This window comes from Osmerus eperlanus, chromosome 6, assembly GCF_963692335.1.
Source record: "Osmerus eperlanus chromosome 6, fOsmEpe2.1, whole genome shotgun sequence".
In the NCBI taxonomy this organism is placed as follows: Eukaryota; Metazoa; Chordata; class Actinopteri; order Osmeriformes; family Osmeridae; genus Osmerus; species Osmerus eperlanus.
In genome coordinates, this window is record NC_085023.1 from 13,882,683 (window position 1) to 13,906,444 (window position 23,762).

The following is a 23,762-nucleotide window of genomic DNA, read 5'->3' on the forward strand; positions in this document are numbered from 1 at the left end:
TTTCTCGATCATTGAATGAATGCCACAGACAAGCACAAATGAACACAATTAGATTTTATTCAACTTTGGTCAAAATAATTAAACAAGTGAATACATTGCCACTAAGTTGAGGATCAATGGACAGAGACAGCATTGTGTTTCCATTTTAATAACATCAGTACATGTTCCTTGTATAGTCAACCATCATTTTTCCATTGACCTGGAAAAAGATCAACATTTGCACTACGCAATTCTGATTGGAGTGGCATTCCAAATAACGAATAAGGGCACATATTAGAGGCTTGTCTTAATGTCCTACTCTTCACATAAAGAACCATAAACTCTGCATGTTTTGGAGGCACTCTGTATCATTTTAACTGTATGGTGTGCAATAATCCTCCTTTTAACTAGTATATCTGGTATTTTAAAAGACAGCCACAAATAGCAGCAGTAATATGAGGACATACTGTAAATCTATACAACAGGATTTAAAAATAATGCACATAAGGTCTGTAAAACTTTAGGGGTCATAACTTGTAGCTGTCATTGATAGTATTAAGGCTGCAGATTCCCTTTGTCCTGTGTGGCCCCATCTCCAGACAAGTTTTCAGCCTGCATCTTTAATAATCAACCGATAGATGTAAATGTTTTGACACATGATCGTTCCCCAACAGTGGTTCTGAGCCTAAGTAGTTTCTTTTCCAAGATTGCTTCAGAACTGCTTAAAGACAGTGGCGTGACTGGACATAATTTTTTCCATCTTTCTACAACATAAACACATGCAAAGCAATAAAGAGCATCATGATGTGATACATAGTTCTAAATTTGAAAACACATCTGGAGTTTTTGTTACTTTTATTAGGTGGATGACACCATTAAGTGTTCTTGGGTAGATACAGTTAGTAAAATAATGTTACTACGTCGAATGGTGTCAATTAGGGATGAGGGATAGCAAGGTGTTGAGAAGAGTCAGTTTTCCAAATTGATGACAACCTGAATACATGGTCATTGGGGAATGTTAACAGGTAGGCCTACAGCACACCAATCCATGTATCATAAAGGTCAAGAAGTGTCGTCTTAAGGTGGTATGATGTTGACAAGACGCCATTCCCAGGGCTCTTTAGAGTTCAGTCATTAAATAATGAAACGGAGGCTCAAAAATGTTGACAAACACCAACGTTCAAGAGTTTGACCTCTTACGAGGGCCATTCCATTGTTTTGACCAAAGTCTGTTTTCTGGGTCTGAGGGTGTCTGAATTGGCTTGTTACCAAGGACAAAAAAACAAGCATCAGACCCAAAATAAAACAAGCCTACTGATCAACCTCTTGCAGCAACAAAAGGAGACAAATGCTTTCAAATTCTTCACCAGGACAACAAGGCTGTTTCTTCTTTAACAGACAGACAGACAGGTAGGCTTAACAACGCAAGAACGGTAAAGCCTGGTCATCGAAACACACGCTCAAACTCCTTGTTAGTTGATTTTGTCCTGGAAAATGTACAGGTTGTTGGTGGCTGCCACGGCGATCACATTATCTTTGGGGTGCCAGGCTGTGTGGAGGATCTTCTTGTTGAAGTCTAAGCTGTCCACGCTGATCTCATCCTTCTTTCTCTTGCCACCAGTGGACACCTTGCGTGATTTGAGGGTGGCCCGGGGTTTGCTGCTCTCACGGGACGCCTCCAGGGTGATGTCCCTCCTGGTGTTGCGGTCGAACATCCGGAAGAAGTTGTTATAGGAGCCGGTCATGATGGCACTGAGACAGAGGGAAATATGGACATTTTATATCCTTTGTTCAAGACATTTAAGGCTGCGGATGTTTGTATCCACTTATTTTGGCAGGCTAATCAAAATGCTTAAAGGACAAGTACAACAATGCAGTTCTGCTAAAAGACAAACGGTGAGAAAACTACTGGGGCATACCTGTCGCTGCCATTCCAGCAGCACTCAAATTTGTCAAATATGCAGTCATTTTCATACAATGAGCACAGTTTGCTGCGAAGGTATTCATGGACCTGGAACAGAAGAAATGAATGATTTACTTATTACTTAATTATTTACTTCTTCAGTTAATCATACCACTTGAATGGCGTTGTTGACCTTAAATCTATTCCTGGGGAATTTGATGACTGATTGACAGAAAGCAGTTTTCAAAGCATATTTAACTTCACCCAAGGCTATAATACTGTATGTTGACTTTAGATGGACTAAAATATACAACTAGGGTACCTGATAGGTTTCCACTGGCCTATTCTCCATGTTGAGGTCCCACACTTTGACTGAGAGGTAGTCCCGTGTCATCATATAGCGCCCGCTGTGACTAAACTTCACATCTGAGATGGAGGAAATGATTTCTGAGAAAAATGACCTGCTGCTTGGGTCCTCAGGCTCCTCAAAGACTGGGGACAAGGAGAAATAGCCATCAATATACATTTTTTAAATTCCACGTGGAAACTAGAATCGAACTGTGGCATAGCATTTTCTCTTTTAGTCTCTTAAGAGCCATACTCACACTTAGTGTGCCTGTCACAGAGGGCTGCGGCTCGCATGTCACAGAGACGGATGGTGCCTTTGCTACTGCTGTACACAAATACATTACATTGGTGAGGGTGGCACTCGGCAGCTGTGATCACTTCTGTCAGCTCCTCCATGTTGGCCGGCTTGATATCTACAATATCTGGGAACACGCTGTTAAGGGCAAGCCATGAACTAGCCATGTAGTCACTATCATACATCTCAAGCATTGCTTGAATGGATACTATTGTATTAATACAGACATCAGCTAAAACACCAGCAATAGGAATTGAACCAGTCACTTTCTGACAAAGGATACTAAAACTACGGTCTGTGATCTCCATGTGCCACAGGTTTATTCTTAGGTCGTCTGCGGAGAGGTACGTTTCATGATCGCTATTTACAGAAATGGAATTAATGTGATAGGTGTGCGCATTTGCAAAGATCCTCCTTGGGCTTGCTTCTACCATAAGGTCCATTGGCATTATCACAGGTACCTGTGGGTATGAAACAAATTCCTTTTAGAAAGCACAGGCTTCAGTGTGAGGTTTTATAGTATTTACAATATCTAGAATATGTGGTGAGACATGAGAAGCCATCTACAGAAGCATACCCGCAGTGAAGTAATTCTAAATGGATCTCTGAGTCGTCCATCTTCATCCTTTAGGTTGTAGCCTTCAGCTCTTTTGTCTCTTTCACTAATTTTCCACAATTTGATTGTTTTATCTGCACAAACATTGGAATGCCTTTTGGTCAACATTATTCCCTTTTTACAGTTAAAACAAAAGTTATAACTTATAAGTAACAGACTACTTCATAGCAAAAGCAAAAAAAGCTCTTACCATTTGTTGAGAGTAGAAAGTGAGCAGCGTTTTGTTGGGGTAACCATCTTATTTTGTTAATTTTCTCCTCAATTTCTAAACTTTTCAAATAGTCAAACTCAGGTTCATGACTCTGAAAAGTGCTGTAGACATTATATTCCCCTCTCAGGTGTGGTCGATTCTTCGACTGAAAACAAACAAAAGACATTTGCTGATATTTCTCATTCTCAACATCGAAGGACACATATGCCATGTTACAGCACTGGTCATGTGGTCTGTGAGAATGGAAGGAAAATGTGGTGGCCTGGATGATGACCCAGATAAAGAGCTGGCTAGCCCTAAATTTTCCTATGTGCAGTAGTGTGCTTCTTGCCACATGTTGCATACATGTAGCCTGTAATTAAATGCTCACCTCTTCTTCATGTTGAAATATTACCACTCTGCCTCCCTTATCACCAGTTGCAAGCAGCTCCCCAGAATAATTAAACTCAACTGTTGAGATAATATCAGCTGAAAGAAATAAAATGATTTTAGTAATGTTCCTTATTTGCATTGAAACGTGTAAAATACATTGAGACAACATATTACACAAATAAGCCGGAGCCTATACACACAGAGAAGCATATGATGGTGAAAATAAAACCCAAATCTGACTGTACTAAATAGAGACCAGTCATTGATAGAGACGAGGATAGAGAACAAGAGACGTCACTTGTCATACATTCAGACGCAGAGCGATGACGTCACTGCTAACGAGCTATAGATCAGGGTGTTTGCAAAAAATATTTAATTTAACAACAGGCTAGCTAAGGTCATACATTATTCCAAATATTTAGACAAAAATGCATGCACTTTACATATTTTCCCGATATCAAACATCAGAGATGCTTGCTAGCTTCGCTAGTGATTCGAGACATCTGATCTGACAGGAGCGAACAGCACGTATTAGCTTGCTAGCATAGCACACGCAAGGACTGCAATGTTTTATAATCATGCTACACCGTTCCAAAACAATTACTCCTGCCAAAGAGTTCACATTAGGGCCTAGAATCGAAAATTGTCTGTTGCGACCACTTACCTTCTGCAACATCTTCATCTATTGCCCCTTTCACTTGAGAAAAACACCACTGAAAATCATTTCCTCCTGCCACCCCTGCAACATATGAATGAGGCTTCAATATTGTGTAGTTTGCTAGCCAGCGACTATCCATTACGTCTCAATTTGGTTTATTCAGGATTAACTTGATATCAGACAGGCCACAATGCTAGCTGCCTGACAGATACAGCTACTGGCTAACGTTGATTAGCTAGCTCACTTGTCTAGCTCGCGAGCTAGCTCATGTAACTAGTGATGCCCTGTTAAAGCCCAGACTAGAAGTCACTACCTTACCGGCCATTGCTTCATTTAGCGGTTATTGCTGTACACAGCGTGCACTTGCAATGCAACTAGCTGGCGTTGGCCAAATTGCTTGTAACATCCACAACCCAGATGAGTAGTCGGCCTCAGATTCTCAAAACCACGGAAATTATCTGTGATTTTTTTCTCCAAGATGGCGCACAGTGCGTGACCGTCTGACGTCATTTACACATGGTTCTGAGTTGAGCCCGAGTCATCCAGCATCACTCCTTATTTCATTGCGAGTGAGCGGTTGTTATAATGTTCATTTAACTTGACATGCATTAAGTATCCATCTATCCATCTATCCATCTATCCATCTATCCATCTTTCCATCTATCCATCTATCCATCTATCCACCTATCCATCCATCCATCCATCCATCTACCCCTTTATCTCATTATTCGACCAAGCCCCTCTGCTATCAGCTTGATATGTCACAATATCAGATCACCACTACTTTCAAAAGTAGATAAACCCCTTCCTTAGTTTGTTTAAATATCCACTTAATCTGATATGCTGTTCAGAAACTCTATCCTTACGCTATCCCAATGGATGTGATTCATTGATAGTATACCTGTATACCATCCAGATGCATGTTATATTTAGATAAATATCTAGATAAGGTATTTATCTAGATATACGATGTTTAGACAGGGTGTGAGGGACATCTAGTGGACATTTGGAGACCTATCACTTACTGACTGAAATGACTGGGGAGAGAAACAGGAGAAGAATACATAACCACGGTCATTAAAATCACCCATTTTCTTATTACTAGGTTAAATCATTACATACATGGGCACAACATACAACACAATATTAACCTAAGACCCACTAAACATTGTAGATACAGGTCAGGTTAAGAGCAAGTGTTGAAATCCACAGAACCAACTACACAACTTTCTAAAAATAAGATACATAAATACAATTGATAAACAAAATAACATTCCAATGTTCAGTATTAGCTATGCTATCATTTTGTATGATTTGATATGGTGTGACGACATTACTTCTGAAATTCAGAAAATGAATGGGAGAAATCAATCAAAACAAGGCTTTTTCTGTATGTTGCATACTGTATAACCCTAATCAACCCCTTAAACACTTACGTTCGCACACTTGATTAGAACTCTGAATTAAAATATCTGGTTGTGATTTAAACAATTTACAATTATATATTGTGGGAAATAATTTGTTGCAAATGTAAGCATTTGGAAATTCAAGTGTTGTATACATTGGGCCTTTGTGGCCCACATCTTGGTTGTTGTAACTGTGTGTACTGTTGCTACACCAGGTAAGAAGAGGTGTTGCTTTTATTCCGAGCCTCCAGTAACACCACTGACTCTGATAGTTCCCCTCTCCACTGGGAATTCATTATAAAACAGCTAGGGGCTGCTTGTGGAAGGTTACTGTGCTGCCCGTATGTTAACTTGTCGCTATCACGCAAGGCAAACATGTGGTGCAGCTGCTTTCTCTGGCTGTGGGCTACCTGGAGAGATTGATTGGTGAACCTTGTGTTTTATCCAGGATCAGAGCCACAGTCAGTAGACATGGCGCCTCCGGAGAAGCAGCCATTTTCCCAAGAAAATGTTCCTCATTACCAGGACCCTTAAAATGAAGGTGTATTGACATAAGTTGGCTTTTTTTGGTGAATACATCTTACTACAGTATTTACTACAGTCTTTAGTGCCTAAACAACAAACCCACTCATCATCAACACTTCTTGGTTTATTTTTATATCACACATGACGGCATGCACAGATGCACTGTGACTTAACTTTTGATTGAGATACTGAGTGTAGTATACACTGTGTGCTTTGATTGACTTGTTATGGTCCCAAAACCTAGATAAAAAATATCCGACAGACATAAATACCATGTTTACTACATTTAGAAGGTTGCATTTTACAGAATAAAATGTGAAGTATCAAGGGAGGGTTACCTAAAGTACCATAAAAACAAGTTAATCAAACCTTTCACACTCCACTTTAGAATACATCTCCATCACACACACCCATACCTCCCCGACACCCCCCCCCCCCCCCCCCCCATCTCCCTCTCCCCCGGTCAGTCTGCACACTGGACCTTTCTGCGCTGCTCTGGGGCATGAGCCCTGTCCAGTCCCTCAGTCTTTGCACACACAACAGCAAAGACAAACACTATCAATTATTCAGGACCCACTCTTGTTTGGCTTCTGTGCTATCTTATTATTTCTCTATTGTTGCTGCTAGACTCTCTCTCTTCTCTCAGAGGAAGAGAAATACAAGGCCCGAGGATTAGGGCCATGCCCTGCTTGGTAAATTAACACTGATAGTGGAGAAAATCTACATGCATACCCCTCAAAACTCCTCTCACTGCATACTCACTATCCTCAAGGAAGAACCTCAGGAGCTCTGTGAGACCTAAAAACATGTTTTGTTTGTTTGCATGATCCTCGCATACATGATACTCGCCTGTGCCCAGACTATGGTCATTATTTACATTTCAGAAGCAAGCTAGATGGAATGTCTATGACTGCTTATCCTCAGTTAAGTACAATTCTACAAATCTCAATGAGGGTGACACTTTTGTCTATGATTTACTAATCACAGAGGATGTCTTTCTTCAATTTGCAAATGATCAGTATTCTATATTTTCAACACTAGATGGCACTATGTCACTTATTATTTACAGTCGTTCATATTTGTGTGAAGAGAATGAAATGGTATGCACTGCTTTCATTGTCTTTAACTTTACAAAAATTAATATGTGACATACAAATGAGCCAATACGTATAATCTTCTTTGTTCTCCAACTGGCCAGGGTAGTAGCATCCTTATACACTTTGCTTATGTCATAGCAAGTGCTTGGTGTTCAACTCTAAAATAACATTTTAAGCAACATGATGATATTATACATTTATAACACTTCATGACACACCTGTGTCATCAATTGTACCTCTCAAGAAATATATTGGACGGAATATACAGCACAAACCTTGCTGTAATGATAAGGTGGGTTAAATTGCACTTGTATCTTGTCTTCAAACAGTCTGTCTTTCCTCAGGGGGAACAGTGGAGTTCACCAAGACTGTTTCTCTAATAACACTCCTCGACAATGAAGCATCGGCTCGTAACACACTGTAAGCTGCCACAATATAGGACAAGTATAAAGGGCTTAGCAGCTAATAAAGTAGCAAGTCTTCAAATCCATGTCAGAGGAGCAGTGTACCATAGGGACCTTTCATAACTCTTGTACGGAGTATGCAGGTTCACCTGCAGAGTAAAGGTTACACGTCCGCATTGAACTGCTCTGATCGGATGAGTTGCTTTGAGTCCTGTGAAGACTGCATGTTTCGTTTTTGTTTTGTTATGAACTAAACTAGGATGACTTTAAAACCTAATTTTAAATTGCTTCATGAGACAATGACATGACAACATGCTTTTAGCGTTTCCTCCTAGATTTGCATTTTGTCTAACTGGTAGTTGCTTATTGTTGCACTTGAAATAGTGTGTTAATTTTCCTTGTCCACTTTTTCATCAATACATATAGCTTCAAAATAATACATGGACTGTGTTTACGTGGTTAGTTGTAGCAAACCTATCAAAAATGATTAAAGGCCTCTCAGCAATTATCTACAATTGCTTTATCTTTATTCCACAAATGGTCTCTCTCTCTCTCTCTCTCTCTCTCTCTCTCTCTCTCTCTCTCTCTCTCTCTCTCTCTCTCTCTCTCTCTCTCTCTCTGTCTCTCTCTCTCTCTCTGGTGAAGCTGTACTTTACCTGAACATGGACACTCCTCCAGCATTTCCACCCACTTTGTTTGTGAGTCTTTGATCCACAGTATTACAGCTAAAGTTACACCCATGTGCTGCAAGTCGAAACTTCCAGCATTGTTGCTCAGGGGAACCTTATACTCGTGGCGCCTTGTGCTTTTGTCCTTCCCTTTAGCAACAGAACTCTCCTATGGCACGGGACAAAGGACTACTCACGACACCATTTTATGATCTCTGTGATGATACTGTTTCCTTTTCTTGCTTGTTGTTACCTACATCTACTTAATTTTCCTTTCTACTCTAAACCAAGAAATTAATATATGTACGAATAGATTTGCCTCCCTCTCTGATAAGTTTTATAGGCATGGAAATTATATAACAAGTCGCTGATGTTTAAAATCTTTTATAAAACCAGTTTGTCTGATGAAATAAAGTGATGGGAGAGAAGTGCAATTTGGATAAATGGATTCCGGACTGAATATTTGCTCAGTTCTAAAATAATTAGATACATATTCATTGTATCCATGTTTTACCTTTACCATCACTGTTTATATTTATTCCACTAGATTAAATGATTAAATGAAGGTTGATGTCAGGACAATTCTCCAGGTTTACCTTTTTTATTCATGTGGGAGGCATTGCCCTTCCCCTTTAAAAGGTAGTAATGAAAACTACACCATGTACACAACTGTCAAGAACAGTTGCAAGAGTAATTGGAGATAAGGTATAAGAGGAGATTAACACTATCTGTTTCAACAACTGCCATTTGAAATGTTCTATGAGTGAAACATGACCAAGTAAATCAGTTTATAATATTACTTACAAAAACTACACCATGGAACAAATCTTCAGACCATATGTGTTTCTCCAGTGTTTCTCTACATTTTCATTGAAACGGTATATAAGTCTAGGCCTATATGGTGCTTGAAACTGCACTTTTATGCTGTAAGTAAAACTCTGTTTATGTTGAATAAGTCATACACATACAGTAGCGTCTCATGTAAAAGGAGTGTCCCATGCATTAATACCTTAAATGTTTACATCCTGGGTCTCTGACAAAGTTCAGGGTTGACATTTGAGATGCACGTGGATGCCCTTTTGCCTTCATGTTGCAGTTCTCCAGAAAATGTGGTTTGGCATGTTTACATAGGATTCCTTCATCTTCCTTTTATGCCCCCATGGGCCATCTGTAGGTGAGAGGAACTAAGATTATGATCCCCTGTTTCTCTGAGGGGCTTTTCCTTATGCACACCCTCACAGATGTCGACATTTGGTTAGGCGGTGTTCATAGAAGCCCTAGATTAGCAGCAGAGCTTGGAAGAGTCTGTTTAGGCATAGTTATACGAGTGGTTACTTTATTACATGTAAACAATACATAATGTGGTGTGATATAGATCTTTGTGATTATTAAAACATTATAGGATGTTAAGTTAAAACTTAAAATTAATCACTGGTTATTTATTCTGACACTTTTAACCTTGTCTGGGTTTTTAGTCATTGATATGTCTGACTTGTCTGGCCAGACATTAAGATAGAATCAAAGTGCCCAGCAGATGGTGAGCTATATGTCATAATACTATCAAATCCAAAAGGAATTGAAGATGGAATCCTATTCTCCCCTCATCGCTTCATGGCATAATCTTCACAGGATTTTCAAAGCAAAGTCATTGAGAATTGCCTAGCACAGGGACTACTTATCTGGGGCAAATATGGTTGACAATGCATCGACTGCGTTTATGTACATCACACTCACTCAGTACCGTGAATGTTTCCCAGTGAGCGGGTGGAGCATCCTCTCCTGAATTCTATTTCTCTTCCCACGTCCCAGTGCTGCCGTGGAAAGTAGGCCAAGAGAGTGCCAGGGCGTTGCTTTTTTAAGATGATCAGTTTGTCGGTGTGTTTTTGTGTGTGCTCAGGACAGCTATTCATGTGGCTTCACTCTGTAGAACAAAGACTTGCATTATGCCATTTGCACCATGTCCAATGGCAAAGAGGGGGAAATCGAGAGGTTGGAAAATAAGGACAGGGCTCTTAAGTGTAGATGAAAAGATAATACAGAATCTGACCGAATTTTTTTTTTATTTACTTCCTCTTTTCCACCTCTTTGTTTGGGCAGAAGGGTCCCTTGCTGGTAGCCTTCAACTGCTAAGGAATACACTGATTAATTTTAACTATTGCTGTCCTGTTTCAGCTGACATCACCATCAACCTTGATTCAAACCCACATTCAGTTTTGACAGCTTCTGGCTGTGGAATATTATTGGTTCAATTGTTGTGGATGTCAAATGTGAGGCAGTCGTACTTTGTCCTGCCTTCCTACTATTTCGGGACAGTAGAATGTGTGATAGTCAATTACAACCTATAGTTTATTTGTCAAGCTTTATTTTGGCATACCTGACATAAATGATTTGAATGAGGCAACGGAGAAATACACCCATGCACAAAAGCAAACATCACTAAACATATCCCAAAAGAATTCCCAGCTACCTCAAGTACAGACTGTGACTTTAACAACAGGTTACATCATACTATTGAACAGGTCAATTAAAGTCAATTAAACGCAAACAATGTAAACAAATGAGAGGTATGAATAGATCAAACATTAGATTGGTTTCATTAATGATTGAGACAATCAAATATGGAAAAACTATTAAGATAGATTGGGAAAATATGTGAACATTTCTTTGACTCCTGTAGGTGGGGCAATACCACCATGGGTCAGTTCCATCTTATTCAATGGGTTCAATGAGACAGGGAACGTTTTCTACATTATTTCTACATTGAAAACACCATCTGAATCAAAGCATGAGCGCATAAGTCTTAATTCAACATGTGTTTTGTTCTGAAGATGTCAACGTTTATATAAACTGTCATTTGGTGTTGCTGGTGTGTGTTTAAATTGAGAATAAAAGACTATATAAACAGCAAAACTGGCCATCAACATGACAGGCCTACTTACTTTGGCCTTCAAACTGTGATGGACATTAAGAAGACATGCTATGAAACGACAATACCTAGAGGTATATGGTCATATGTATTTTGGACTAAATTTCCAGGGGATGTTTTAGATGTTAATAGCCCTGAAGTGGTCTCGGTTTCTTATTTAATTTCTCTCGCCTTCTTTAAATGTAATTCGCCCGCAGACTGCGCCGCGAGGCTCTAAACCGCGCAGAAACTCTCTCATCATTTCCTCAGCAGAATGGAAATGCAAATTGTGCGAGCGGGCAATGCCCTTGACAGAACTCACCACTGCACACAATTAATGAGACCACTCTCTGACTGAAGTTCACGAAAATGTGATGTCACAGCAATGCAGGGATATGTCACAATATTAGTCTACAGAAGTATTTTATACTCTATATATTTTATTACTGTAATAATGATTAATAGGCCTAATAAAAATGTTTTCCATCATCACTATTATGATAATGATAACGTAAACATGTTTATTTATTTATTTTTGCAACTTTTAACTTTAAACGAAATGTAAATATTTTAGGGAAATGGTATGGTGGCAGATGTCTAGATCAGACTTAGCGGTATCTTTTGACATCTTTAAGCAACACTTTCAAAGAGACTAAAGCAATCATCCCCATCAAATCGCGCATTCTTCTAAACAGAAGATTGTTTTGCACATTGAATTTAAAGGTATTGTGATATTTAAAATAAATGTTACCACTCTGTTGTTTTTAATTTTTTTCAAAGAAGGAAATTCGATTAATAGTAGGCTATAAGCTATAGCAGAGGTGACCAGCTGGCCCAAACCAACATGATGATCACAGTAACCAAAGAGGGGCGCTGTCTATCAACCAATTCGGACGTTAAAATTGAGGGCAGCATCGTAAACTCGGGTAGGCCCACTGTACATTTCCTCAATATACTTATTTTTGGCTATTTTATCATTCTTTGCATTATTTCTTGGGAAATGTGAAAGTCTTAATAATTGTATCAAGGTTTGACTAGTCGAGTTTTTTTAAGGTTGTTTAAGGTGTTATTTGTTTTGGTTGTCGGGTTATAGGTTGTTGACTATTTATAAACTTGAAGCCTATTATTCTATCCCATTCTTCTTTTTTTATAATATGCAACGCCAATTTCTGTCACAAGATTTCCCCTTGGCTCCTGTTTCAGAACCATTAGGCCTCGGTAAAGGCTTGAATAAATATGAAGTCTGACCTAAAAGCACTTGATGAACAAAGGTAACCCAATCAAATTGATTGACCTAGTCCTAATTAGTGAGAATGTTGCCCAAACATTTTACTTTTATGCAACAAATATATGTCACCTTTTTTATCATTCAGCGTCTACCCTTACAAATATTTTCACTTCTTAGAACAAATGATGAAGGTGGTTTATTTTTGATAATCAATTGAAACAGGTTGAAATAAAGAAAATGTCCTAAAGTAAGCCTACATATGGGCAGCTGGGCAGCGGCCCTCTGATTGACTTTGCCTTGACATCTGGGAGGCCCGCTGGCCCGTGGCACGCGCATAGGCTGATGTCGCCATTTACATGCAAATTTATAGAGATCATGAGGGCCTCGCCCCGTGAATTCACACAAAAAGAAGACGTCACTCTCAATACGGAGGAGGTTGGTTCCTTCAAGACGGGAGGTCTTGCAAGTCATGGTGCACATTTTTATTGATCACCGTCAATGATTCAAAAAAGTTTGGGTTGTATAGAGCTTCTCCAAGTTCATTGACTGTGAGCCCCACTGAATAAGACAAAAAAATACGCTTAACTGGTCATTAAACTGGCCTAATATTTTGTCTGTGTGGTGATCAAAAAATAGTGCTCTTATATCAGGAATCTTGTTGCCACTTACCTTGAGTAGCCTATAATGTCTCTTAAAATGTTAGAAATTATTTTTCTTTAAAGCTGTATGAAGATAAAGTGAAAAAATTAAATATAGAAGCCCACACCATGTCATAAACATATATTTAGGCTATGCTTGGCCACAGAAAGTACGCTAAGTGATTTAAATATTTATTTTATTTTGGACGTGTGATGCTTACGTTCACCTAATGATGAGAGCGCATTTTCCACGGTGTAAAGCCCACCACGCAGATGATCCCGCAGAATGAGCCGAAACGGATTCAGGCTCCGCGCCTCTGTGAGGAGCAGCTGACTCCCTCTCTCCACGTCCAGATGGCTCCTGCACACAGATTTGCATTCATTTTCCTCTAATATCTTCTGAAATAGCGGGACAGCTGCATTTGTTGTCAAATACGGTTTAAACTCCCTTTCAGGATAGCATCGTTACCTACGTGACGGGTGTGGAGATCCATTTTCCCTCTCCAGTCAACAGTATCAGAACTAAGAGGATTTGTCTCAAAGTCTCCTAATTTGATAATCAGATTTAAATCGCCTTGGTGCGTGTAATCAGGGGTTAAGTTATAATAAACGACTTGGAGCCATGTGCAAAAACCACGGTTTAAATTCATTGAAAGATGGGTTGGCAATGCCAATTTCACAGCCACATTTTCACAATTTTGGTTCTTGGTTTATGTTACACCTTAAAGAACATTCTTATGTTTGGATTGACATCCTATTGAAATTGAAGTTGTCCCCAAAAATATCAAACACCATGCACTCATTATCACCATGTGACGTGGAAATAGATTTTATCAAAAGGTGAAAGCAACAGATTATAATTCACTTATCTTTGGCAGTAGCTATTAACCCTCACACCAGCTAGATATATTGCTCTCTCTCTCTCTCTCTCTCTCTCTCTCTCTCTCTCTCTCTCTCTCTCTCTCTCTCTCTCTCTCTCTCTCTCTCTCTCTCTCTCTCTCTCTCTCTCTCTCTCTCTCTCTCTCTCTCTCTCTCTCTCTCTCTCTCTTTCTCTCTCTCTCTCTCTCTCTCTCTCTCTCTCTCTCTCTCTCTCTCTCTCCCTCTCTCTCTCTCTCTGTCTCTCCCCCCTCCACTCACATAGAAACACACACACACACACCATCCCTCTATCCCCCCCAATGAGGCGCATGGATTCTCTCGGACTGACATGGCCAAACACGGCCGACAGTGCTTTAGTTAGCCTCGAAAATTAAAACCGAGAAACACAGAGTACACAATGCAAATTAGTTTGTTTTTGTCATTATACCTGTTCAAATCCAATAACTACAAAGGTCATAAAATATGCTCAGCCAAATGTAAAGGAATTGAACCCGTGAATGATTGATAGTCCACTGCATTATCATGCAGAGTGTATGTAATTAAATCCCTAAATACTGTTGTGGCCAATTGTTACAAGAAATAGTGGTTTTAGTGAGTGAAATAACAGGCTACTGTACTTTTTTGGCCCAACGATTTTATAGCTGTATTGACTTTATTTTCAGAACACCGAGGACTGTACAAAGCTACTTATTTTACTTAACATGCTGTTCGGATTGTTGTTTTTCGATTTCAACAGGCTACAACTATACAGACATGTATATAACATAATTATTGTAATGGGCCATAGGCTGCTTGTCAACTGTTTATGAAAAATAAATAAGATTTAGACAATATGCAGTTACAGACCCATTATAATTGTTTTCGTTACAAAGTCTTGTGAAAGAACAATTCTTTATCAAAGCTCAAATTTTAATAACATTTCTCAAGGTCTGATTCTTTTCAATAATTAAAGGTTATTGGAACACTGGAAAGTGCGTTCACAATATTCATATAAAATGTTAAATATGACAATGATTGAATTATGTTTAATTGTGATCGGATTTTGAATGATGGTTACACCTCGTTGAATTTTCATATCATAAAAAAAATCAACTCACCACATTGCAAGAGGAAAGTGGAGCGAATGTTCTCAGATTGCTTCTATAGGGCTGTTCTCGTATAGTCGAGTGCCGCTGCTTGACAGGAACCGTCAGCCCACCATATATGGTAAAAGCTACGCCCCATGAGCGTCATATTCTGACAGAGCCTCTCCCGTGGGTTTAGAGTTTTGGCTCTCGGGAAAGATTTCAGTCCTCGGGGAAAGAGGGCTTAGTTTTGCATGTTCCCATCCATCCTGCACGACGCGAAAGGCCCCTTATCCACCTCTCCTGTGTACTAGGAACACCTCTACGGTGATCAGCCTTTGCCTGTGTTTGTCTTGTGGAGAAGCAGTACCTTTTCAGGAGTGGTTTATTCAACTGTGTCCTAAAGGTTTTGGATGCGGTGCTTCGGGGATGTTGCCACTTTGAGAGCATCACCCAAACACAAACAACAACCATCGATTTTTCTGTGAATAGGAAAACCAAAAAGGAACAATAGCTACAAAAAAAAACTTGTCGATTGAACAATTCACTTTTCCAGTCTGTGGATACCCCTCTTACTAAGTACAGCACTTTGAGAATTGTTCACATCGTTTCAACCCAGGACGGACTGAAGAGGGAGGCAAGACCTGTGGACCGTGTTTTCCCTCGCAAGTCTGATACGGCTCTTAATACTTATCCTGTAAACCCTGAAGGATAACACGTTTGGACGCTTATTCGGCTAATTTCGCAGGAGGCTTTTTACACGTAAATTGTTCTAAATGTTTGGGATTCAGGAAACTATACCGCGGGGTGGGACAACGATGAAGGAGGAACCGCTGGGTGGACTGAATCCAGTCCGCTCATGGATGCACACAGCTGGGGTGGTGGATGCGAACACAGCCGCCCAAAGGTACGCATGCCAAATCATCTGATTTTCTCACGCATTCCTCATATCGACCCTCAATCCCCTCAATACTCTGTATCAATTACGGTCTCCCAATGCCCCCCTTTGGCTTTCCCCTCTTTCATTACAGATTACCCTTATTGTGACAAATCAAGAAATCTCCCGTACTCAAACGTGCTACTGCATCTCCAGTGTTTTCATCAGCTCTCATCATCTTTCCCCCGTGCCTGATACTTAACCGAGATGGTTTCTTGTCTTTTCCCCGCAGCGGTGTTGGCTTGGCACGGGCACATTATGAAAAGCAGCCGCCTTCCAACCTCAGAAAATCAAATTTTTTCCATTTCGTCTTGGCGCTGTATGACAGACAGGGTCAACCAGTGGAGATCGAACGGACAGCCTTTGTGGACTTTGTGGAGAAAGATAAAGTAAGCTACATGTTTTAGAACATCTCTTGAGTAATTTCATGATATTTAAAAATATAGCTAAATAAAGTAGTTCATTCAAGTTAAAATGGCTGTCGGTCTGTTAGGTGTCAACGCGGTTAATCAAATTTTATCTCAATATCTTATTATCCCCTTTTCATATATATACTTTGTGAATAACGGGCATAGATAGATAGTTAGATAGATAGATAGATAGACAGATAGATACAGATAGATAGATATACAGATAGATACAGATAGATACAGATAGATATATACAGATAGATAGGTAATAACTAAAACAATTTTCATTTGCTGACAATTTTCAGGAACCTAACAGTGAAAAAACTAACAATGGGATACATTATAAACTACAATTATTGTACAGCAATGGTAAGTGAAATGCTTGACGATTAAATGGTTTTTAAATTGTAGATTCAAAATAATATTAATTGTAATATTCATGATGTGTGATAGCCCATGTATGGTATTTTATATAAATTACGATTTATATAAATTATGGTATTAATATTTGAAGTAGTGTGATTACTGAATTAAAGCTTATGTGCTCGTCCTAACAATGCTTATTTTTGCACCTTAGGCGTCAGAACAGAACAGGATCTTTACATACGGTTAATCGATTCCATGACGAAGCAGGTAAGGTTACTCTTGTATTCATAAAGTACGTCTTACCCACTGGAGACAGTGGTTCTTCCACCTGCACTCTTCACAACCCATGCAAACCATGACCTTTAGGGTATAGAATGTGCTTTTGAGATGTGTTTACACTGTCTCAAATAAAATCACATTGCCTGTGTAACAAGAATAGACAGTATAGCCACTTACCTACGTTTGAATCTCGTCGAAGTCATTTTATATAGGCTAAAATTGTCGTATACTTTCACATTTCAAATATACAAACTATATATATAGTTTTTTTTCTAATTGTATGTATTTTAGGGACATAAAGGCTAATTGATGTTTTATCGACACTTGTTTTTAGATTGCATGTAGGCTATAGGCTTTTTAATTAACTGATATAATTTGTTTGATTTGAGTTTGATTCACCTACATTGAGATTTTTCAGTGGCTTCATAGCCTAGCATACCTATCTTAAAATAGAAGCATACAGGTTAAATATAGGCTATATTTGTAATTTTCTTATTTATTAAATTAGCATTTGACATAATCCCCAAGGTATGCAGAGACTATTTACTAAGTTAATTACAATGGACTTTCTTTGAATATATATATATGTATATACACACACACATATATATATGCATTATTATTTTCTTTAAAAAAAATGTGTGTTATCATCTATAATTTAATATAGCTGATACATTTGAATAGAGCCGTGAAAGCCTCCACCACTCACAAGGAAAATTCCTCTGCGAATGATGTGAGTCAATGACGCAGAACAAGCAGTTTATGGATTTCTGTTTCTGCAGCTGCAAACAGTGACATAAATCAAACCAATACAGATAATAGTCCGGTGCTTAACAAACACAAACAACGTAATGTACAGGTTAATTTAATGCTATTTCTTTTATTTTACGATGAAATGTTTAAATATGAGTGATCAATCAAAGTCCCCCTAAAACCAACATAGCACTTTATAAAAGCACATAAGTTTTGTTACATCTATACTTTGATAAGAGAAGTGCTTCTATTTTACAATGCCTGTGTAGGCTACGTCTGTTATTGCGTTGTATGCTCACTAAAAGGGAGCAAAGTGTCTCTCTCGCTCCTTAGAATAGAGAGAAGGAGGAGGGATCGAGGGAGGAGAGCGGCAGAACTGATAGCTCCACACCATCTGTTTCAGCCAATGCTCAAAAATTACTCAACCGTACCGCCAGACACCGCTTTTTATCCACAGAAAGATCATTGTTAGCAGCTCAAAATAAACAACAGATTGCCCATTAACACTTTCCCCCAAATATCCACAGATTATAAGCATATTGATGACACTTCTTATTGGATCACTCTTTATTGAAATCTGTAGCCTTCAGGCCTATACAAAATCATAAAAAAATGTTTGTACATGTAAACATTTAATCTAATCTATTTAATATTAGGCTACTTTTTAAAGACAATATATTATTAGGCTTCTACAATGATGACAGTTATTAGTATGAAACTTTTCTTTTGTGGGCCGTTATTAGGCCTATTCATCACCGGAAATAACAATGTAGTTTACCTGACAAATACATTTACAAATATATTTAAAATGAGTTTGAATTAGCTAAATAATATTTATAATAATTAACCTACTTTAGAAATATGGATGCAAATTCAATCGTTTTCAATAGTTGGGTGCTAACAGTCCCTGTCTTCATTTGTTGTATTTGACCGTAACCGACACGTATTTCTGTATCATTCTCTCAGGCCATTATTTATGAGGGTCAAGACAAGAATCCCGAAATGTGCAGAGTTCTTCTCACGCATGAAATCATGTGCAGGTAAGCGATTTTTCCAAAAACACTCATACGGTTAACCTTAAATCTGCTGAGAAGGATGTTTCCTCCTAATTTTCTCATCTCTTGCATTGGGGTCACGTTCAATCCAAATTCGATCGACCACAGGCCTCGAAATCTCTTAAGGATATCGAATACTTTAGTTTGGTATGAATGTGACTAACTATATGAATTGAACATTTGGAAAAAGTTTAGCAGTATGCACGAGAGAGACGATTTTACACATTGCTACTTAATCCTAAAGTACACTCACAAGCACATTGGAAAGGTTTTACGGTCAGGGCTGGGTCTATGAAGTCTGTTGAAGTTTGATGCCTGTTACTGTTTTAGAATCCGGTCTCGGTTAATCCCACCTGTCACCAATGATCAGCTACCATATTATCGTCTTTAACCACGTACATCTCAACATCTCATGTTGCGCTGCTATTCAGCGGTGTCATTGATACTAAAAGGAAAAACGTCTTTTGTTGTTATTGTTTAGCTCAGCGTGAGCTTTGTGAGAATTGAATTCGGATACTGTCGGTTAACCTTTTCTTTGTTACACCCGAGCATTGTTCAAGTTGTTGGTTGAATAAAGAGCAAGCACAGCATAAGAAATAAGCATGAATTGCCTTATGCAATGAAAAACTCATCCCTCACGTTCTGTGTCTAAATGCATCAACCACTTATTTGTGACACGTACAGTATAACATGCTTGTGCATCAGAATTTGTTGTTGTGTCACCGAAGTGCATTTAGTCTACTTTAACAATGTTGCCTATCATCAGCAAATAAGGCAAGGAATGTAACTTCATGTTGGTATTCCAATGCATTTCCTCAGAGAAAACTGCCATCAAGCAAATCATTTACTTTCATGTCCAAAAGTGATACCAGTAAGTGTTTCTCAACATAGAATCGAAAGTCTTTTATACTTTATTTGAATGAGGAATGGCCTCTGAAAATCATAGTAGGTTTGCTTAAAGGATTTGTTTTCATCTCCTCACCAGACAGCATCAATCAATAGCATTTCTATATGTAGATATGCATGTAACTAGCTATATGTTAAACATTTTATGAAAGCTAGAGTGGTTTATTAATGTTTTACATTCTGTTTAAATTAAAAGCCCTGTTTGAACAACTGAAGGTATAGGTTTAGGGGGATGATGGAAACATGTGGTGGGGATAGATTAGTGCTTTTGAGGCCATAATAGATAAATGCCCTGCAGAAATATTGGTTGAGGGTGGCATCTTGCATCTCCCCCAGAAATAGCAGCTTGGCAATTAGAGGTAAACAAAAGCTGAAGCTGTGAAAAGTGACTCCCCTGTCTCCTGCCTCCAACCCCCCCCCCCCCTTCAACACTGAGGCAAACACCACAACATGTCGGTTTTCCATTTTATATCACCCCTCAGGATCAGTGAAATAGTAAATTACGTGTACAGGAAATATCATATCAGTCCTTCTTAGTCCAAACGGAAGACCATTTTTCTTCGATCTAGTTATCTGTGCAGTGTTTTTTTGAATCAGCTACATTGTTTTGATCTTAAACGCATGCTCCCTGTTTGTCTCCAGCCGGTGTTGTGACAAGAAGAGCTGCGGGAACAGGAACGAGACTCCTTCAGACCCTGTGATCATCGACAGGTAGGCCACTTTCCCCTCCATCCTTTCACTTTATGTGTTTGTGACCTGTCTGTCAGAATCAGTCCTGTGTCCCGCTGGGGAGGGACGGCATGAATGAATGAGCGAGTGAGCGAGTGAGCAAGTGTCTGAGTGAGTGAGTGAGGGAAGTGAGCAAGTGAGTGAGCGGGCGAGTGTGAGTGAGCGAGTGAGAGTCCATGCAGTAAGAATTTGTGTATGAGACCTCCCCCTGTGGGTGTCTGAGCGCCCAGGTTTGTTTCCTAACTTCGACCTTATGGTCCACTCTGTGGGAGCCGTAGGTGTTTTTCCGTGTGAGTGGTTGAGGGGCGTCTTTCCCAGGTTCGATGCTCTCTGAGGGTCGGTCGCCACCTGTATAGGGTTCATTCAAGCACAGGTGTTCCAATCATTGATGCATCTCACTGGGAATTCTCCTAATTAGCTGAGGAGAACTTCATGGATTTTGGCACGGAGCCTCTTCCTTTGTTAAAGTCTGTTCTGTCCCTGCTTACATAGTTAGCGGGTGTTCATCATAACCTGTTATTGTGATCTATAATGTGGAGGTTATGATAAAGTAAATGGTTTTGTAGAGTATCATCCTGTCGGAACAGTTGGGTGAGCAGAGAACATTTAAGGATGCAGTGTCAGATTTTTGGTGCTTGCTTTACTGAAAGAGCTTTGAGAGAAACGTCTTTTTCTCTCCACAGGTTGTTATTTCATTCAGAGCATTCAATGTAGACTCCTTAATCTTTCTTACCCAGACAACAGTATGTGTGGGTGTGTGTGTGTGTGGGAGGGGGTTTGGTGGGGGTGCGGGGTGGGGGTGGTATTTTCAGCATTGGATTTCAATGTAACTCTCGCCATGGAGTGGAGGAGAGACAGCAATGCTAATGTTTGACTTGCCGGAATCACTGTTTGCTTAGCAGAGAATGCCTGGTATCTGACAGAGGGGACAACTCTCTTATTAGTAATCAAATAGGGCTGAGCAGTTGTTGCTGCCACTCCAACAGCGTCTCATGCATCAGGAAGTAGGAGCTGCCCTGGGAGTCTAGATGGATTACCACAGCTACTGCTGTCTGACGACTCGCTGGTGACACACATGCGCCTTGCTGCTGTTGACCATCGCTTTGTAGTGTTGTAAGAATGCAGATGGCGTACTTCATGTGGTGTGATCAAACCGATTCAGTTTGGAGGCGTCTCGGTTAAGGAGGTCTGTTCCAAAATCTCCAAAAGTAGTGTCTTTGTCCGGTGTGTTCGCCGGTAATGAACAGAAAGTGTGAGGTTAGGAGGATAATGTGAGACATGTACAGTGTTTCTCTAGCTTCTGCTGCTTTCGTGTTGTCTTTGTGTCACTTGCCGCCTTTGCGGCGTCGGGTTTCACACTCACATTGTTCTTCAATCTGCAGGACAAAACATGTAACACAAGTACAATAGCAAAAAAAAAATAACGCACATGGAATCAAAGTCAAGCAAGAGAGAACAAAAACAAGGAAAAGAGTTGCGGCTGGGATATTGTAAGCTCAGCCAGCAGTGGAGGCTCCGATTTTCATTGTGACGAGCCTGAATAGCAGCAGAGTATCCCTTTCCTTACACAATGAGCGTCTCTGTTGAATCACAAAAGCATATGTTCCTCATTAGACCCTCCCATTGTCTCCATGTCGTAACTATGAGCCCATCAGCTCACCCTCACGGACCCACACAGTGCGTCTCACTGACTGTGGAAGAGCAGGCTTGGAGAGCAGAGCGGCAGTTGTGTGAGGTGGCCGGGGCTTGACACTTTCACTGGGGTACACATGTACAACACATTGACCTACGCAGGGCCGTTTCTGCCCCAATCTTTCGGCCCATTTTCACCGAACATATGGATAAGCGTTCAGTTAAGCCTGTGTGTTTTACAGTCACTTTTGTTACATCTGTCATTTTCCCATGCAAATCATCGGAGGCACCTGTGCTGGGGTGGCTGCTGGCTAAGACTGATTATTTCCATTACATATGAGCCGAGATGAGTGATTCAAGCCTTATTGTGGAATCAGGCCTGTATCATCGTCCTGTAATTAAAGTATAGATATAGCTGCCTTCCATATTTCCTAGAGAAACAGTAGCATTGCAATCCTTAAGTAACAGATTTGGAGTGAATCATTGATGGCGTTCTCTGTAACATTTTCCCAGATGGTACGAGGGGAAAGCGCACACAGCTAGCTGGCATCTAGCAAGACATTAACTGGCGTTCCCATGGATCTGGCATATCCGACTGAGTTTGGGAAACTTATCATTCCAAATGTGTCCTATTTTCCTGTGGTCAAGCCAGACATCTGTTTACCCTATTTTCTCCCAGAGTTAGATAAAGATTTTTGGTTATATTTTTTGAAGAGGAAGGTTTCTTTTTTTAAAAGTTTGTTAGATATAATCCTAACAGCTGTCACAAAGTTTCAGCACTGGTTGGGTTTTGAATATTTCACAACTTACTCTCGATGCTGTTACATTATTCATGTTCATTTTTGGAGAAGGACAGTTTGTATTTATGTATGTATGTACGTATGTATGTATGTATGTATGTATGTATGTATGTATGTATGTATGTATGTATGTATGTGTGTGTTTAAGAATTTCCATATATCTTGTGTCTCCTGCAAAGAAAAATATTACATGTCTTCCCAACACTCTAAGTAAACATATTTTCCTCTTCCAAGGAAGAAATGAAAATGTTGGGTCTCCGTTAGACACTAATTGCATTTCGTTACTAATTGTATCCATATTGCTATGACTACAGTAGTTGCAATTGGTTACAATAATATCTTCCCAGTTATGAAGTCAGTGGTGAAACGGATGTCACATCTATAAGCTAATGGTGCCTTGAAGTAAGTGCAGGCATAGGTTTACTCAAGCAGTAATTTGAGTCTGGAGAGTTATAGTGATGAGGTGCCCAATATCTGATTAGGCGGTTTCCTCATTTACTATATGTGTAGAGCAGAGCAAGCCAAACATAACTCAATTTGCGATGACTCTCCTAGCCTGGTATCTGTCTTCACTCTCTCACATATTGACTTTGTCTTCTCTCATGTGAAAGATTAGATACATTGTTCAGGCTTACACATGGATTTTGTAATAAGAAGGCACATGCTGTTGAAAGAGAAGAGAAAATGACTCATTCTCAA

The 23,762-nt window shown here is 39.6% G+C and overlaps 2 protein-coding genes across 11 annotated transcripts in view; one reads left to right on the plus strand and one right to left on the minus strand.

Annotated features, from left to right (window-relative positions):
• Nucleotides 1–37: 37 nt before the first annotated feature.
• Nucleotides 38–4,883, minus strand: LOC134022297 (serine/threonine-protein phosphatase 2A 55 kDa regulatory subunit B delta isoform-like). Its single transcript, XM_062463709.1, has 10 exons — nucleotides 4,701–4,883; nucleotides 4,389–4,463; nucleotides 3,723–3,820; nucleotides 3,332–3,497; nucleotides 3,103–3,215; nucleotides 2,809–2,986; nucleotides 2,488–2,652; nucleotides 2,205–2,374; nucleotides 1,899–1,990; nucleotides 38–1,731 (listed from the first exon to the last, which is right to left on the minus strand). The coding sequence occupies exons 1-10, from the start codon at nucleotides 4,705–4,707 to the stop codon at nucleotides 1,452–1,454; spliced, it is 1,344 nt and encodes a 447-aa protein (XP_062319693.1). The 5' UTR covers nucleotides 4,708–4,883; the 3' UTR covers nucleotides 38–1,451.
• Nucleotides 4,884–15,942: 11,059 nt separating this feature from the next.
• The window catches only part of ebf3b (EBF transcription factor 3b), a 71,698-nt gene continuing 63,878 nt past the window's right edge, over nucleotides 15,943–23,762 (plus strand). For all 10 annotated transcript variants that reach the window (XM_062463717.1, XM_062463724.1, XM_062463720.1 and 7 more), the window contains exons 1-6: nucleotides 15,943–16,103; nucleotides 16,366–16,522; nucleotides 16,849–16,912; nucleotides 17,121–17,176; nucleotides 18,908–18,981; nucleotides 20,545–20,613. In XM_062463717.1, the coding sequence (XP_062319701.1) occupies nucleotides 15,973–16,103; nucleotides 16,366–16,522; nucleotides 16,849–16,912; nucleotides 17,121–17,176; nucleotides 18,908–18,981; nucleotides 20,545–20,613 (551 nt within the window). In that variant the 5' untranslated portion in view covers nucleotides 15,943–15,972. The remainder of the gene's footprint in view (nucleotides 16,104–16,365; nucleotides 16,523–16,848; nucleotides 16,913–17,120; nucleotides 17,177–18,907; nucleotides 18,982–20,544; nucleotides 20,614–23,762) is intronic.

Excerpts from the sequence above, each read along its gene's own strand:
- LOC134022297 (XM_062463709.1), bottom strand. Across the intron at positions 3,216-3,331 it reads CTTTCTACTCTCAACAAATG|ATAAAACAATCAAATTGTGG; the intron begins GTAAGAGCTTTT and ends ATGTTTGTGCAG. Across the intron at positions 2,987-3,102 it reads TTAGAATTACTTCACTGCGG|GTACCTGTGATAATGCCAAT; the intron begins GTATGCTTCTGT and ends TCATACCCACAG.